The following is an 18,722-nucleotide window of genomic DNA, read 5'->3' on the forward strand; positions in this document are numbered from 1 at the left end:
TTCTTTTTCTTCTTTCTGTGTGTTTTTTCTTCTTTCTTCACATTTCCTACCTCTGTAGGCATAGTTAGAAACTAGCATTTAAAAAAGCTTTGAAATTCACTTAAAAAAACCATAGGTTTCAGTTACGTTAAAGTTAGAAATTAGCATTTAAAAAACCATTGAAATTCACTTAAAAAAACCATAGGTTTCAGGCACGTTATAGTTAGGAACAACACCATTGAAATTCCCCCGTTATAGTTAGTTCAGCTAACTATAACTTGTGCGCCCGCAATGCACTGCTGATGACGTCACATATTACATCACTAATGACATGGTCAGTGACATCACTCATGACTTCACTGATGACATCTCAAATGACATCACTGATGACATCACTGATGACATCATCCACGTGATAGAGTGGCAGACCTCCTCTCACCCTAATATAACCTTTGATACACACATTCAAAAATAGAAACTAAAATTTTCAAAAAAATGGACATACCAATACCAGTTACAACAACCTATTCAGTAATTCCAAGATCTACATACACATCCACTCATTCACCAACAGCCCTATATAGTCACTAATACATGTACTCACTCTTCATATTATTATTATTAGTGTGTTTTATAAAGCGCGCAGTGGCCCCAACGGGGCATCCCGGCGCTGAAGACTCTGACAGCTGGCTGAACAGGGTCGGGAAAGCAGTCTTAGGAAGAAAAGAGGTGGGTTTTCAGAGATTTGCGAAAAGCAGGTTCTGCTTGGCAGTTGCGTAGGGCTAAGGGGAGCTTGTTCCATTGTTGGGTGGCACAGACCTCAAAGGTTTTACCGCCTGCCCGGGCTCGCTTAAATCGGGGAGTTTCTAGGAGAAGTAGGGAGTTGGAGCATAGAGTCCTGGTTTTAACGTAAGGACGTAAGGTGTTTTTCAGGTGGGCTGATCCGCTGCCTTTGGAAGCACGGAAGGCCAGCGTCATTGCTTTGAAAACGCATCTCTTTACGATGGGCAGCCAGTGCAGTTTACGGAGGTGAGGAGAGATGTGATGTCTGGCAGGGATTCTCTCCACCAGCCGTGCGGCGGTGTTTTAGACTGTCTGTAGTTTGTGACACAGGCCGGCCGTAATGCCAAGGTAGAGGGCATTGGCATAATCGAGATGGGATATGATTAATGCCTGGATCACAGTCTTACGGCAGTCCACCGGCAGGTAGTTAATGAGCCGTTTGATTGTTCTAATTTTGGCAAAGCAGGAGGCTGCGACTGTTTGTACCTGGGTGCTGAAACTGAGATGGTTGTCCCAGCGAACTCCGAGGTTTCTCACCGAGTCTTTCGGCGTGAGGGCTTGGCATAGTTCATCTGGCCACCAAAGGCTGGAGTCCAGGGGAGAGGGTGAGTTAAAAAACAGGATCTCCGTTTTACCTGCATTAAGATGGAGGGAGTTGGCATCCATCCAATGAGAAATAGCTCTGAGGCAGGATTTCAGCGGTTCGAAAGCAGAGACGGAGGGGGTGTCGAACGTGAAAAGTAGCTGAATGTCATCAGCGTAGGATGTGGATTTAATTCCTGTCTGAGAAATCAGCTTGGCCAAGGGGGTGATATAGACATTAAACAAAAGCGGGCTTAGAGAGGAGCCCTGTGGGACTCCCCATTTGAGGGGTCTGGCTGAGGAAGTGAAGGGAGGGGTGAAAACTTGTTGTGTACGGTCGGACAGATAGGATGACAGCCATTTCAACACAGAACCGCCCAGCCCTAAGTCCTCCAGCCTTCCCAGCAGGATCTTATGAGAGACGGTGTCGAATGCTGCTGAAAGATCCAGCAGCACTAACACCGCCCTCGACCCTCGGTCGAGCGTCCACCTCACAGAGTCGGCCATTTCAATAAGGGCCGACTCCGTGCTGTGGCCCGACCTAAAGCCATGCTGGGAGTCGTACACCTATACATCCTGTTACACACTGCCACTCATTCATAGAGTTACTCACACACATAGTCACTCATGCTAATAAAGAATCAAACATCCATTTACTTGCATATACAGTTATACACACACCACTACACTTACTTCTACAGAAACGTACACATTCTTACTCTCTTAAACAATCACTTATAGAAACACATAATTATTTATACAGGAACTCTTCCAATCTCTCACTCTCACATATACTCACTTCTATACACCAATACTCACATATACTAGTATAAAACATATGTTGTTACTCATAAAGAAACTATTGAGACAGTCATTCACTCACTAACACACCCATACACACACTCATCCACCCATACAGTCCTGCACACATGCTGTCTTCAACACATGGAGTGAGTCACTCATTTATGCATCTATGCGCTAAGTAATATCCCCCACCGAACCATACAGACACTCAGACACTTATACTGATTCTCAAAAAACAAACTAATAACCCATATAGACACTCATGTAGCTACTCACCAACCCATGCAGCCACTTATACACAAAGTGAGAGACTGATATAGATATTTTTTTGAACAACTTTACGAGGCTGTGTGTGTGCGGCCGACTCTCGGGGAGCTGCTAACATTGTTGTTGTCTGCTCCTAGGTGGTTTACCCACACTATGTGCACTCCTGTTTGTTTAGTGTCAGGATGCCTGCAAGGTGATAGTGCGCTCTATAAGTGTTATAAATAAATAAATAAATATTTACATATTTAAACATTACTCGCTAACCCATGTATTCACTAAGATACACTTAATCAGTCAGTTATACAAACAATTTTACAAAAAAACCCATCCATTTAGACACTTATTTACCCATTTATTCTTCCATCGACCTTCAGATATACATATATAAGACATATTTAATTTTCAGAAAGACACACATTCACTGGATGATGTCATCAGTGATGTCATTTGAGATGTCACTGACCATGTCATGAGTGATGTAATATGTGAAGTCATCAGCAGTGCATTGCGGGCGCGCGAGTTATAGTTAGCCGAACTAACTATAACGGGGGAATTTCTAGGGTTTTGTATGAGTGAAATGTCCAGCTAACTATAATGCCCCTGAAACCTATGGTTTTTTCAGTGAATTTCTAAGGTTTTTTAAATGCTAATTCCTAACTATAACGTGCCTGAAACCTATAGGTTTTTCAGTGAATTTCAAAGGTTTTTTAAATGCTAATTTCTAACTATGCCTACAGAGATAGGACATGTGAAGAAAGAAGAAAAAACGCACAGAAAGAAAAAAAAGAAATGCAGAAAGAAGCAACAGAAGTCCTCAAAGACGAAGAAAAGTGCAGGAAGAAGGAAGACGTGCAGAAAGAACAAACAGAGGAGCAGAAAGAGTCTTTGTTGCAAAATCATCCTGTAACCTCAGCTTTTTCAGATGGGTACCGGTGGTAACTGACTCTGACTAACCAGTCCTAGAGCCAGTGCTATGCTAAAAGACACATAGAATAAAGTTAAAACACCTACATACACTAGGGAGCACTATGCGTTGGGGTACCCTTGTTATTAGCATGACCTCCTCTGTAAGCCCCTAGTATATAATAGGGCAGGGGGATTAAGTCCTCAAAGATGAAGAAAAGTGCAAATCTTATGAGTGTGCAAATTTCTGCTTCAAGATGGCTAGACTCTGCCACTGGCTTAGCCAATTCTGGTGCAATATTATAATAAAAGCATTGGGATTTGGATGGGATGGTGTCTCCAATAACTACGGAGTAGTTTTGCTGTGTTGAAAAGGCCTCTTTAATAAAACAGTTGCATAAAAATGGAAAAAAAACAATTAACCTAGCTCTACGCCATACAGACTATTCATTGCCTTGGCCTTATTATACATTTCATTAACTAAGAAAATCCCCCTCCTCTAATCAACCCCCCCCTTTAAAACCAAACCAATCAAAATCCAATCACACCTCATACTTCATAAATCCCTGCATCCATCCATCTTGCATCCACCACTGTTGTCCTCTCATTCCATAAATCCCATCCCCTCCCCACAGAATTCAACTGGATCTGAACATTGACCCGTTCTTTCTTTTACAAACCTTTTTTACTAATGTAGGAGAAACTGCCCAATCCTGCTCATAAAGCGACAAAACACCCCAACCTACCTCGCTATCTCATTCTCCAACATCATCAACGACGGCTTAAAACAAAACAACAAAGGGGGACAGGTGGGTTGGACAACACTAACTCTGACCCTGTCAACCGGGAGGTGCTGAATCAAAATGACACCTAAACGCTGTTAACTGTCACCCAAGGACCTATCTAAGCCCCGCCACGCACCCCCTAGTCTATCTCTATGCCCTATGCTCTCAGACACTACCACCCGCCCAAATATTCTAGGAGGGTAGGGCTTTCGCACACCCTCCAAAACTATCATCGGGCGAGATGGCATCTCCAATAACTACAAACTACTTTTGTAATGTGGAAAAGGCCTCTTTAATAAAATAGGTGCACAAAACAGCAATAAAAACCCAATTAACCTGGCTATATGCCATATAGATTACTCATAGCGTTGGCCTCACTATACATTTCATTAACTAATAAAACCCCCCTCCCCTAATCAACCCCTCCTTTAAAACCAAACCAATCAAATTCCAATCACACCTCATCACTCATAAATCCCCGCATCCATCCATCTTCCATCCACCACTGTTGTCCTCTCATTCCATAAATCTCCTTCACCTCCCCCCAGAATTAACTGGGTCTGAACATTGACCTGTGCTTTCTTTTATGAACTTTTTCAACAGACGTAGGAAAAACCGCCACCGGAAGAACCCCAGAGTTTCTGTTCCCCCCCCCCCCCACCCCCCGGGGAAAAAACAACCTTACATTTCTATTGGCAACTGCAGCATCCCGCTAAAATACACTTGATCTGCATCAGGTACAATTCCAACCCGTAAACAGACAAATGCACTCTATCATCTATTAAAAGCTCAGGGGCCTCATATTTGATGTCATTGTGTTCTAACAAGAAAAACCCCTGCGCCATGCAAACCTTCTGCAACTCCTTGCTCCTTTTTCGCCCGCTCTGTCGATGGCCCTTGGCCTGTTAGCCCCCTCATTACTCTCTATGGCATCAATTCAGTGAATACCACTGTCGTGCCTGCCCACGCTGTCTTAATCTCTAGCAAGTGCCATTTTATAGCTTTTACCAGAGCCAAACCTTTCATCTTGCCTAAGTCATTTTCTCCTAGGTGCACCAATAAAATGTCTGTGCCATGGGCTCCTTGGAACAAGTCCCTACGCTTGGGCAATAGCTCATGCCATTGCTTGCCTACTTTTCCAAACAATTTCAACTGTACCACCATATCAGGCAGACCCAGCTGTCTTCCTCCTTGCCTTGACATGGATTGCCTCGCTGCCCACTTCACAAAAGAGTACCCCCAGATCCAAACCTCTATATGGCCTCTTAGTGGGCCTGCAATGCATCCTAGGAGAAAACAAACTCATGTTATTGGTCGTCATGCAAATTCCACCACAAATGCATATACCGTTGATAGCAGCTAGATCGCCAATGTCCCACCTGCTGAATCTCCCCTGCTGTCCAACATGTGCCCTCAGCCTCCCTCGCCATCCCAATCTGGAATGAATGCATCCCGAAATCCTTTGCCTCATAGCTCAACAAACTCAATGCTTTTCTCAGGACCCCCAACACCTGCGAAGTCAGAAAACACTCCCCATTCTCATGCAGACAAATCTCCTCCCAACTACCCCCTTACTTTCTCAACCTTACCCACTGCATGGGCAAACCACCACATCGGGGTACACTCGCAATGTCACACAAAGGCCCTTGGCTGATTCATCTTGGACTTGGGTATCCAAACCTGCACTGCCTCCCACTGCATGCGGACCTCACGCCAATGCATCCCCTTGTGTGTCGCAGAGCCAACCACTTCTGTAACATAAAAAAGCCCCAAAAAACCGCCACACCATAATTACCGAAAACACAGTGTCTCTCATGCATCCCGACTAACCCTTGGTAGAGCTGTAAACACTTGCTTCAGAATGAGCAGTGTAATGGGCCGTCTCAACTGGTCACCCATCCCCCTCTCCCTCGACCACCCATCCAGGATGCACTTTCCCATGTCACTGGCCGATGGCTTGTATCCCCACCACAGTTTCCCAAAAATGGCTATGCCCGCCAAGATACCGGCTATCATGACCGCCGACAAACCCTTGTCAATCAAGGACATGTTCAAATTTACCACATCATCCCGTTAAGCTCGACCTCCATCCGAACTTCACCTGGGCACCGCCCTGACCGCAGAACTCCTCCCACACCAGTCCATAAGATTTCTGTATCATATCCAATAGCGGACCCAGGATCAGCTGCATCACGTGCTTTTGCCTACTACCCACCCACAAGTGGTCCGGCATCACAGTCTTCCTCTCTTTCACCTCTAGGGTCCACCCACAGAACCTCATTCACTGAAATCGAGAGAGAGCATTAGCAATTCATTGTGTATTTCTGGAATCTGTCGTGCCCTGTAAGTAACGTTGTGAAGCAAACATTCCAACACAAATAATCTCAACAACTGCCACACCTTTGGCTTCTTTGCAGACTACCGATTGACAATGTCAACAACCGCCATGTTATCCACATTAAAACAGACTGTCCTGTTCGCAAAGCAGTGCCCCCACAAGCACACTGCCACCACAAGAGGAAACAATTCTAGGAAAGCGATGCTACGCCCTCCCCGCGTCCACGCCTCTGGCCATTTCTCAGCGTACTACTGCCCCTGCCAGAAAAGGCCAAAATATTGCCAGCCAGCTTCCTCTGAAAACATCTCCTCAGACAACTCCATCTGCTCCCCAAGCCCCAACATTAGAATGCCATTGCACTCACCAAAGCTTCAAATCATCCTGAACCCCCGCTGTGATTCTCATCCTGTGATGCAGCATTGATGTCCCAGACAGTGCCCAGTCCAATCTTCTACAAAATGTCCTGCCGGCTCTGACTGCCTTACATGCAAAAGTCAGGTACCCCAACAGAATCTGCATATCCTTCACCTGAACTTTTGACCTGCCTAAAACCTCATCCAAGAGCTCCAAGCAACGCCTCTACTTATCATCAGGCAGACAAATCTCCATCTTGTACGAATCCAGCTCTATGCCCTAAAAGGTAATCACCTGAACAGGCATCACCATCTTTTCGGGCGCTAAAGGGACCCCCAAATCCTGCAGGAAACCCTGGAACAACTCTAAACTCTCCTGACAATCCCCAGAATGTTGAGCCCCAATCAATAAAAAATCATCACACCCTTTCCAGCCACGTGGACAAGAAATGTTTACAAAAAGGAACTAAAAGCCTCAAACAGAGATCAGGGAACTTAACATCCCATCGGCAAAGCCTTGTCCACAAAAAACTACCCTCCAACCTCAATGCCTAACAACTGACAACAGGGTGAACAGAAAGCAACCAAAATGCTGATTTGATGTCACATTTTGCCATAAGGACACCCTTTCCCACCTTGTTGACCAATTGGACCGCTGAGTCGACGGAGGCAAATTGCACTTTGCTACACCCCTCAGAAATGAAGTCATTGATCAACAGCCCTGCAGGCCAGGAAAGGTGATGAATGATGCAAATCTCACCCAACTCCTTCTTGGGCACCACCCCAATTGGGAAAAATCCTCAAGTACCAGTACAGAAAAGGCCCCTCCATTCTGTCCTCCGACAACTCCTTCATTAACTTTCTCTAAAACAACTCCTTGTGGCCTCTGACTGATCTCAAATTTTCCGCCGACTGTCAAACCCCGGGAACCCTCATAACACAAACAAAAACCAAATTGGAAACCTGTCAACAACAATTCCCTGTCCCATTTGGACCCCAGAATGACCAGCCATTTTTCCAAGCAATCCAACTTAACAGGCGTACGGCCAGCTGCTCGCCGAACAAGTTGATGGGGCTGGCCTCTCTGGTGTCATAGTTTGCAGGAACAACTCATAATCCAATTGTCCACACACCCCATCCTCTTCCTCTGCCAGTTGTGCCCAAAATTCCATGTTATAACGTACCCACAACTATCCTCCAAAAGTCACCTGCGCCTTCTGCACTCCGTCTAGATATTTAAACAGAGCAACACACCTCTCTGGATATTTTTCAAAATACACGCTTGCATAAATGAGAAAAGCCACTGTCCACTTTTCAATATTAATGGTCAACCTGGGCCTACATGACAGCTCATACTCCCACTGCTTCGATCTTTATTGTGCTCGTATTTCCCTATGTAGCAACTTATATAACTCCGGCAACTCCCCTTTTCAAATCTGCTCTTTAGTAGCAGCCATCAAATGCGCCCCCAAAGGTTTAGTGATCCCATGTATGGCATCTTCCTTCTCATGTCTTTGCTCTCCTTTTATTCGCTATCACCCTCCCCTTCTCCCGTTTCAGTAGTCTCTGTGGCTTGCGCCGCATTCCCTACTATGTCGATACCTGTACCCTCGTTCTGCACAAACTTACACATCGACTGCCACATACCACCCTCCCTTTGAACCTCTGCCTCATATCCTGTGGCTTGAACCCCCACTTCTGCAAACCCACCTGTTCTCTCTTTGCACGTCTCACCCACCTTACCTGGCTTTAAGATCAGGGGCTGCACTGGATCTGTCCGTCCTGCCTTGTCGGGTCTCTCCTTCTGCATCAACACTGTGCTTGTCGGTACATCCTGCAAGACACCAACACTACCCCTCTGATTAGGCACCCCCTGTCCTCTACTTGTAGGAGGTGCTACCCACCACTCATCTTCACTGTCACTCCCTTCCAACAACTCACCATCATCCACAATCTCACCCTCCTCCAACCCTTCTTCATCATAGTTCATGTCCCAATCCCTGACCCCTCCATCCCCACACTGCGCACTTGTGCCCATCACTTATCACCTATTACCCCATCTCCAAATTGCTCCTGAAACAAATCCTGCAGAGGGTTGTATTCTTGCCAGGCAGACTCACCCTCCAGGCCGTAGCACGCTTGACTTAGGTCCCCGGCTGTCTCAGCCCGGCAGTAAAGATGCACTCCCTGTCTTCGGGCCGGGGTGGACATGCTGCACTAGACCCTCCCAATTGACCCGCCCGTGACCATTCCACCATGCCTACCTCCAACCCCTGGTTGGCACTAGTCTGTCCCTGCCCTGCTTGCCAAGCAAAACCAGAGGGGGGAAAGTGGCACCACACCCACCGACCTGGGCCCCCATCCTGAAAAGCCTCAGCCCCCATCCAAACCATGGATCGAGGTGGGGCAGGCATGACTCTCACCCTGAAACCCCCGCATCTATGGAAAAGGAAGAGGAAGAGGAAGAACAAATAAAGAAGAAGCAATGAAGAAGTTTCCTTGTCATGCGTGCGGAAAGCTTGGACATTGGAAGAACGAGTGTAGATCTGCTAAAAAAATTAATGGGGATAATCAAAACTTAATTCCACAGATGCAGAATGAGGTGGGTGTAAATCAACAGTCGCAGCAGCAGATAGTTACTCAACAGTTGCAGGTGCCACAAGCTCCCATGCCAAATGATGCGAATGCTCAAGTGCAGAGGTTCAATGTGAGTACTGCATATCACGGAGGTGACCAGATTGGTAAGAATCAGACTGTGAAATTGGCTCCACGATATTGGTTGCCGTGCAATGAGAGTGATTCAGACTCATCTCGATGACGGTGCCTGAGGGGGGAGGAGGAGTGCGTACTTGGTGCATCCTTGGCGGTAGATAATTCAGTTCCATTTGTTGATGGAGGTGGAAGGGAATGACATCACATTTTTAGTGGACACTGGTGCTACCCATTCTATTGTGAGAGCAGCGGAAATTCCAAACATACCCTTCTCGGGAGAAACTATCCAAGTTGTAGGAGCTTCGAATAAGCATAACCATTTACAAATCCAATTGAAGTTCACATTGGTAACTCTCTTCAGAATTACTATAGTGTTGCAGGATATTCCTAGTGTTTGGAGGGTGAGCAGTTATACTAAATGTACTAAATGTCAGGATGAAGATTACCTTAGTCTGGTGTAAACGTCTGCCAACATATAGAAGCGCAACATCAGACCAAGAGGCACCTTTCCAATGAATCTGCGAAGGGCTTGCCAGCATGTCCTATTTGTGTCGATCGAGCAGTTAATTGATATTTGCATGTTTGAAAAATATGTGTGATGTGCAAAAATTAAAATCAACATTTTGTTCATTTGAGATTATAATTCAGCCTTGATCTTAAAACTATTGTTGCAATCATTCCCCTGCTTAAAGTGTCTAGGAGCTCACAATGATTCAAATGTTCAGTAATACTCAATAATTCCAATAATGAGTCTTTCATCTTGACTCTTTAAACCTATCTCTTTTAGCTGACCTACTCTTCTAGCATGGAAAAGAATACTGACTCAGTTCAGTTTACCTCCTTTCACTTATGATTAAAATCTGCAGAATATTGCAAGACAACCCATATCCATATAATTAGCTGTTGATAAAGAACAGGGTACATTTTACATTAATTTGCATCACACATGGTGATCGCTTCAAAATTTGGTGTCCATATTCTAAATGAAATTTTGGTGGCCAAATGTGTAACTAATTAGCCAGGTCACATTGCTGCATTGGCATGGTTCTAATATACTAATTTGACACAGAATGAAGAGGAAGTTAGAAAGGATTTTCATGGACCCTGTTTCTTTAAAAATCAATTGAGCACTATTTTATCCTTGTATGATTGCAAACATCTGTCAGTGTTGAGATGAAGTCCAGCAATGCCATCATGCTCCCACCTGTGCTGACTCATTCTCAAAGTGCAGATTTTGCAACCTTTCTGTAGAAAAATGACTTGCTTTTTGCATGATTACCCTTATTTTTGTACGCTGGTGCTGTTGTCTTTTTTATTTCGGGCACTAGGACTCAGCTACCTAGTCCCCCAGTGAATGTACATTGGTTTTACTCTCAACTGGTTTATTTAGCTAGCTTACCACTTTGGGGTACATTTTGCTGTTTGTTCCCTGCAGAGACTTTAAGAACCAGCAGTACCAGGGCCCCAGGAGGCGGTCCCTGGCGATCTCTCCCACCTGCAGTAAGTCAGCACTATATAGCGCAATGAGGAGCCCCACAGCGCGGGCTGCGCTTGAGGAACCCCACAGCGCGGGCTGTGCTAGGGCCAAGGGCGGGCCTGTCCAAGCACGTAAAAAACTAAATAAGGCAGGGCAGACCACATCTCTTGGGTTTATTACAGAATGCAGGTTACACCTTCATTGATTCTTATGGGTATAAGGCTTAAAGGTACTGTAATTATTTCTGATTCTGTGTGCTTTTATTGAATTCCCCTTGTTTGTGACTCCCGCTCCACCCAGCGAAGTGATGGCAAAAGGAAGGCTTCAATCAGCCCGTCTAGTGCTCCTTTGCATCATAGTCATTCCTAACTACAACAATATGTGTCCATGAATTGTGTGCCCAATGATTTTGATAACCTTAGAGAAGAAGTGACAACTAAACCCCTCACTGTTGATAGTGTTCCTAAAGGGGGGAATGTGGCAGTAATATTTAAAAAGAAAGGAAAGCTATCAAGAGAATGCTCGGCCGATGGAACAAATACAAGGTCACATGCTTTTCCCACCAGAGAAACTTTTGAAATTAGTATTAGCTCTGAAATTGTCCATATCAAGGTTATTCCAAATGTTGCATGTTCACACAGATTGGAAATTCTGCAACTTCACTTGTTTCCCTCAGTTGACACTCAAGTTTCAACAGTACCTGTTACCAGTTACACAAGAGCCAACATTGCTGGTGGAGGCTGTCAGCCTAATCAAATCGATGAGGGATGAGATAAAAGACTCAAAACAAGCTGTCTAGAACATGACATGTGCTCTTGCAAAACAATATCGGGACACTGTTAATAAATCCCTTTTGACAGAAAGTGGGGCTCTTGCTTTTCCAGCCACGCATATATTGCCCCGGTCATTTCACAATCCCGTACCTAGAGGGAGTTCAAGGGGACCCTCAAGGGTCAATGTTGACCACAAACACTTGTCCCCATTTCCAAGGTCGAATAGCCCTTATTTTTGCCTACCACTCTACATATTTTGCACCAGCCTGCCATTCGCACACTCAAGGGTCCTGCCAGAAAGAGGTGATTTTTACCCTCCACATGCCAGCCTTTAAGTTTTTCTCAATCTATCCAGGCGCCCCCAGTAAACTCTGGACCCACTAGTTCCACCTATCAGAAAGAAGGCCCACCTATTGGAGTCTGGAACTATGTCTGACTGCAGGAGAGTTACCCTTTTTACATTCTGAAGGCTCCAAAATTACATATGAAGATAGATCTTCATTGAAGAACAAGGTCATCTATTGGAATACGAACATTAAGCATTGTTCTTCTATTGTATATTCAGACATTGTCAATGTAAAGTGTTTCTCTTCTCTGATGGAAGACTGGGATGACATTGAGCTAAAATTTGGATCTAAAGTTCTGGTGGAGGGTTTTTATTCACTATATCTGCATACTACCCCCCCCCCCCCCCCCCAGTGGCTTCAAAATTAATTTCAAACTGTGGCCTCCCCCGGATCCCAACGCTAGGAGGCAGTTCGGGGTAGACAGGGGTTCCCCCGCTGGTAGCTTAGGCTGTGTCAAGGGTTAGACATTTGCTGTCACTTTATATATTCCCTTTGACAGTGTTTTGATTGAAGTTGATTGACTGCTACAGTATCCTGCTTTCGTCTAACCAGGCACTACTCCTCAGTCCTAGTGCTGGGGACTGGTTCTCAGTTTAGCAACATTCCAATAGTATTACTTCCCCTAGTGAGGAATGTTGTTATCCTTACCCAGCCAATCTACCAACAAGGTCCATTTCCATTCCAGAACCCAATAGCGTATGTAATCATCTGACTTCAAACAAGAGACACGCTCTGTCAGCCGGCCTACAGTTACTGAGTTGAAACATCGTAAGAATAAAACCTAAGCTGATGTTTGCCGATTGGGGTCGATTCATCGAGAGGTTCACTATTTGTCTCTATCAAGAAACATGGGTAGTTGATAAGTCCACAAGCTGATATATATGACTTTTAGTGTTGAAGCCTTTCCCTCTGAAACAGGTAGGTTGTCGAGTGGCCTTTTCTGGCTTAAAGTTAGGCCTTGGCTAAAAATCCGTTCCGCTCGTGGAAATTGCGATAATTTGACATTTTCGCGTTCCGCGGAGAGCGCGAAATGTCAAAATTTCCACAATCCGCATTTTTCCGGAAATGTTTTGCTTGCTCGCGCTGTAAAATAATACATTCTCGCGTGCGTGCGATCGCCTTACCTGAATCCCCGCGTTCGCCGACAAGTTTTCCCAATCCGGTCGCGTTCTCCACGAGATGTTGGATTGTTGGTAGCCATTTGCGCTGTCTCGCGACAGTTCGCGTCCGCAGTAACGTCATTCATCATTCACGTCTTTCTTCTCGCGATCATGCACCGCGAGACAAGCAAAAACAAGATGGCCGTGCCCGCGAGCAACCGCATGGGTAAGTTGGCGAGCCGCGACCACGCAGGAAATACCGCGAACGGGCGGGAAAAAAACTTCTGCATCTTCGCGATATTTCCGGATGTTTGCAGAGATTTTTTACATTTTCGCGATAATTTGCGAAAGTGAATTTCGCAAATTCCGCCCACCCCTAATTAAAGTATCTCTTTTGTGTTCTATTGATATTGACTCCAGAGACCTTCTTGTATTATTATTGTCTCCCAAGCAGGGGAGCCCCTATCTCTTTGTGAATATTTACAGTAGATATTCCTCTTGTAATAAATCATCTCAAACAATGAAAATCTTGGACTCTCTTTTGGAAGATTTAAGGTCAGGCTTTCATAAGGTAATAGCAGATGATTTTAACTGTAGTTTTCAAACATATGACCCTCTGCTCGATTTGATGCAGCCTGAAGATGAATGATGTGGAATTCCCCTGTATTCCTCTAAAAATAAGAACCTTAAGTTAAGTCTTACTGCAGTCCAGATATCTGACATTGTGCTTACCCATGGTTTAAGAGCATGTCATTGGTGGACTCAGTTGGACCCTGAAGCTAATCCATCATTTAAGAGGGGGGACTATTGACTACATTATGATAGATACTATGAACTGATGGATATGGAGATTCTAGATCACCATGAGAGCAATCATTTTCCCCTTGTATTAAAGCTAAAAGGGACCCTATTAAGCGTTAGCACTCACACTGAGTTATCCATTCACAATACAATCACCTTGACTAACAATAGACGCAATGTTCAATGGGTGGACTTTGTAAAGGATGAGGCATTAGTAAGTTAAAATTTATGGTATTGTTTACAATTAGTATAATACCTGCATAGATCACCCTTGTCTTATTGGTCATGCATTATTTTCCAATTTGAAAGTATTTGTTACAAGAAACACAGTTTTCGCAGACACACCCCTAAATGACATGAATGGTTTGATAATACCTGCAAATAGGCAAAAGCTGCTCTGGTTGGAGCCTTAAGGAGCAATGTAAGATCTGCTATTTTATCAGCTAGATGAAACTAAACCAGAGCAATAAAACCGAATAAGACACATTGGGAAACTAAAGCAAGGGAGGATTTATTGGAAGCTGCTAAAGAGAAGGATGCCAGAACATGCTGTTATCTGATTACCCTTAGGGGACATAAAGACCCTGCTCACCCAAAATTCCATATTGATCCAGGGGCCTGGGTTAAGCATTTTAAGGCTCTTTATGCAGACTGCTGTTGCCAGCACCTGTTGCAAGTATTGATCCCCCACAAACCAGTATTGATAATAATAAGGACTAAGTGTTTTTTTCTATCGAGAAATTAAATAAAGCATTGAAAGAGCAAAAAGTGGGGAAAACTTTGTCTATAGATGGGATCATCATGTTATGCTCGGAACCACAGATTTGGGCTCTTTACAATAACACTCTGTCAAATGCTATTGCAGCGGGAGCCCCTATCCCTAAATTTTGGTTGGGGCTGAAATAATACAGGGCCCGATTTACAAAAGTAATTTGATACAAAATCCTGACTTTTCTCAGTTTAGGTGTAGTAAAGTTAGGATTCCTAATGTTACTACTCCTAAATGCCTTTTGTGAATACAGAAAGTTGTAAAGCATGTTTTTTCTCGGTTTAGGTGTAGTAAAGTTAGGAATCCTAACTTTACCACTCCTAAATGCCTTTTGTGAATACCGAAAGTCGTGAAGTTAGGATTTTGTCTCTGTTTATGAGTAGTAAAGTTAGGAATCTTAACTTTACTACTCCTAAATGCCTTTTGTAAATACCGAAAGTCGTAAAGTTAGGATTTTGTCTCAGATTACTTTTGTGAATTGTGCCGACAGATTTTTAAAAAGGGCTCAAGGCAATATCAAGTCAACTATCGCCCCAGAAACCTTATTGACAACATCCAAAAGAAAATACAGCAAACAATTATTAAATAAGCTTTGGGATTTGATTAGGTCAAATAAGGTGCTGTCACATTTACAAGCAGGCTTTGGCTCCAATATAAGTACTGTGGATCAGATGTTCCACTTTCTGACAATAAAATGGAAATGTGTTGACTTGGAGCTGGCGGCTCTCTTTGTTGCACAAAAACAATAATGCTCCTTTCTGCACAAATATAATTATTCCAACAACGCAGAGATCCTTGCACCATGGTGCAAGGGTGCCTGCATTGGTGCATGGCTGCTTATTGTGTAGCGATGCTGGCTGAAAGTACAGGAATACACCATATCTTGCAAATAGGGTGCATTCCTGCTCTTTTGAATTGATGTAGGGCAGCACATTAAAATGACTTGCTGAGCTGCCCTATGACAATTCTTTGCAAATATGCCCCTAAGTGAGAAAGTAAAACTTCTACCTAGGTCAAACCTTGTTTTTGCATACAGCCTGCACTCCCTCAAGGTCACCCTTAAATCATGCCTAGATCCAACCAGGTGACTGTAGTTGTGGAAATGATTTCTTGCGGTGGGCATCAATCCACCACAACTACTAAAGTACTTTCTCACATTATTACTTTTGGTGTACCATCATCCTACCCAATCAATAATCCACTTTTCAAACTGCCCTTTAAAAGGACATGGGCTGCAATGCCCATAAAACAGAGACATCAAAAAAGTGAAATCATAGATGCATGCGACCTTTCATAGGGCCACTGCTCCTGCCAATGATTGTTTTACAACTTGCACAGTGCAAGATGTTTGTCAAAGACAGATTCCTGTGTGCAAACTTCATCAATACATTTCCTTCTGAGTTGTGAAGGGGGAATGCTCTCTTCCATTGTTTCACCTTACAACACACAAGAATTCTTAATGTTGATATTGTGAGACACAAAGACATTTGTGTACATTCCTTTTTTGTTTATCTTACTGAAAGGTCTGTCAGATTGTACAGAGCATGTTGGATTAAGGAGAGGCCTATTTTTTATGTGTAGAGTCTCCACAGCCATAACAGTACTGTTGTAAAACTAATTTGCAGTTCATGAATACCAAAAAGCTGTACACTTACATTATCTTTGTGATTCAGGCCCATGCTGTATAAGTGTTTTACAAGGTATGTAAAATTGCATGAATTTGAGCTTGCTGCAGGCAATATTTGTTTTAATATCAGGGAAATCAGCAGTCAAACTGGTCCAGCAAACCATAAAACAGGCCCACACACAGCCCGATAAATGGATCAAACACAGACCTGTGAGACCAGCCTGTCAGGTACTGCTTGACTGTCCTATAGTCCAGTCCAACTATGGCCCATAAAACCAAACACAGGGCTCTCTGCTAAACCAGCGAAGCCATTTGTGATATGGCCCCTCAATAGGTTGTCTAAAAAAGGTAGAATGGAATTTCAATATTACATTGTGATTTGTAGTAACTTCATGGATAATTTAAATGAAGCCTGTTATCTTTTTCTTAAATAGGAACCTGGACCCCATAATTGCATTCCCTGGAGGAGAAAGTTTGAGAGGATTTATTCTGGTTACCTTTCTTGTTGAAAAAGAGGCAATCCCTGGTATTAAGGTGGAGTATTACTATTTCCTTCCATTATATAGTACAGTAGCACTGGAGAGCAAGCGATTGGTGTTACCATGAATAAGCAAAGAAACAGCAAGGATGGTAGTATGAAGAGGTTATTGCAAGTGTAGATGGGTAGGGCTGCAAACCCAAGGTTCTAGTCTGTAGCTGTAGAGGCTGATTGCTGTTGCAAGAGGTTGGGTGATCAGGGTGGCACACCTATAATACCCTTAGGCAAAATCCCCAAACTCTCAATCATGGTCTATTATAAACTGTATTTATAATGCGCCACGATTAGGCGCTCTGGAGTTGAGGCGGAAAGCAGTGCGAGTTTCACACGCTGTCAGGCATAATCCAGTGGCAGCTGGCTTGTAGCGAGGATGCCGGGGCGGGCGGGGGTTGGAAGGGCACAAAAAAATGAATTCACTTACCTTCTTGCAGCACGACAGCCTCCTCTTCCTTCTGGTATTTTCCTGAAAGCTCCTGATGCAGGAAACTAAACTACCCAATACTGGTGCTGCTTTTGTTGCAGCGCAGAACGTCAAATTCCCCCTTCGGCACAGATCAACTACCTCGGCAATCAATTCACTCACATACATTCATTGGTGGGGCCCATAACACCAATATACTTACACTCGGTTGACCTGTTTTCTGAGGGAAAATACGTTTCACAACGCTGACATGAGAGGAATACCTTTACCTCACCTTTAACGCATTGACATTAAACCTAAGATATCCCTCCCATACGGAGATAGATCATTTAGTTGAGTTGGAGCTTGATAATTTAGTCGTCTACCTTTGTTCTATTACTTTCTTCTTAATCTTCTTCTTCAAATAATCGACACAACACATTTGTAAATTAATCAATCATACTTTATCTAAGAAAATTGAAGGAAATGTTAAAATCATCATCAGAATTTTAGAACATCATATTTACCTATTCTGGCTAACGTCGTCCTCTAAGTCAATCAGTCAAAGAGAAATTTTCTGCAAAGTTTAGGCCGCAATTCAGTCTCTCATAGATTCAGGATAACAGCTGTCCGGCAGTGTCACCGTCCTCTCCGTCAGCATAACGTCAGAAAATCAAGTTCGTCAAAGAAGAGCGAGCCGGTCGTAGCTTCAAGATAGAGCGAGCAATCGAGCGTGCGATCCTACCCTAATTCCCTACCTACTTTTATAATGAAAATACTAACAAAATTGTAGCAAGATTGGGTTTAGAGAGTTCTAATTGGTCAATTTCGACCGGCGATGAGCAGTTCTCAGGGTGTCAAAGATGAAGTCATCAAACTTGCTTGTTCCGGCTTTTAAATTGGCCATTGTCTCTTAGTCTTGGACGGGTTCCCGGAATGACCTTGGAGGGTACATGTTCACCCGGGGTCAGGTCCAGGCCACTGTTGCTGGCAGTGACGTATGCGCACTTCACCCAGAACCTCGTGTTGTCAAGGCAGTCACGTTTACCGTCTCGTTCAGCCATCTTGTATAGGCCGAAATGGTCAACTTAAGCAAAAGAAACACAAAAATATTATTAAAAGATGGAAATGACTAATAAAATGTTATCCCCTTACTAATACCCATATGTGTGTGTATTTATCTAGCGGAAGCAACACTCAGAGCGGTTTATACTTACTAAATAAAGCACAAATCACCAATACATCCCTTAAGCAACATATAACATATAATATTCTAAAATGTTACTATTAATACGAGTACACTAGTTAATTCACAATTAATATAGCCATGCAAAGTGCAATTCCCACGTATATTTCTCTTGTTAATATAGTTGGTGAGTTAACA

General features: G+C 43.8%; 1 protein-coding gene across 1 annotated transcript in view; it reads left to right on the forward strand.

Moving 5' to 3' along the window:
- LOC146785048 (indoleamine 2,3-dioxygenase 2-like) overlaps positions 1–18,722 on the forward strand; it is a 277,794-nt gene that overhangs the window by 172,876 nt on the left and 86,196 nt on the right. Inside the window, exon 6 of the mRNA XM_085633495.1 lies at positions 16,835–16,934. Within this exon, the coding sequence (XP_085489621.1) occupies positions 16,835–16,934 (100 nt within the window). The remainder of the gene's footprint in view (positions 1–16,834; positions 16,935–18,722) is intronic.

Source organism: Triturus cristatus, chromosome 11, assembly GCF_964204655.1.
Source record: "Triturus cristatus chromosome 11, aTriCri1.1, whole genome shotgun sequence".
NCBI lineage: Eukaryota > Metazoa > Chordata > Amphibia > Caudata > Salamandridae > Triturus > Triturus cristatus.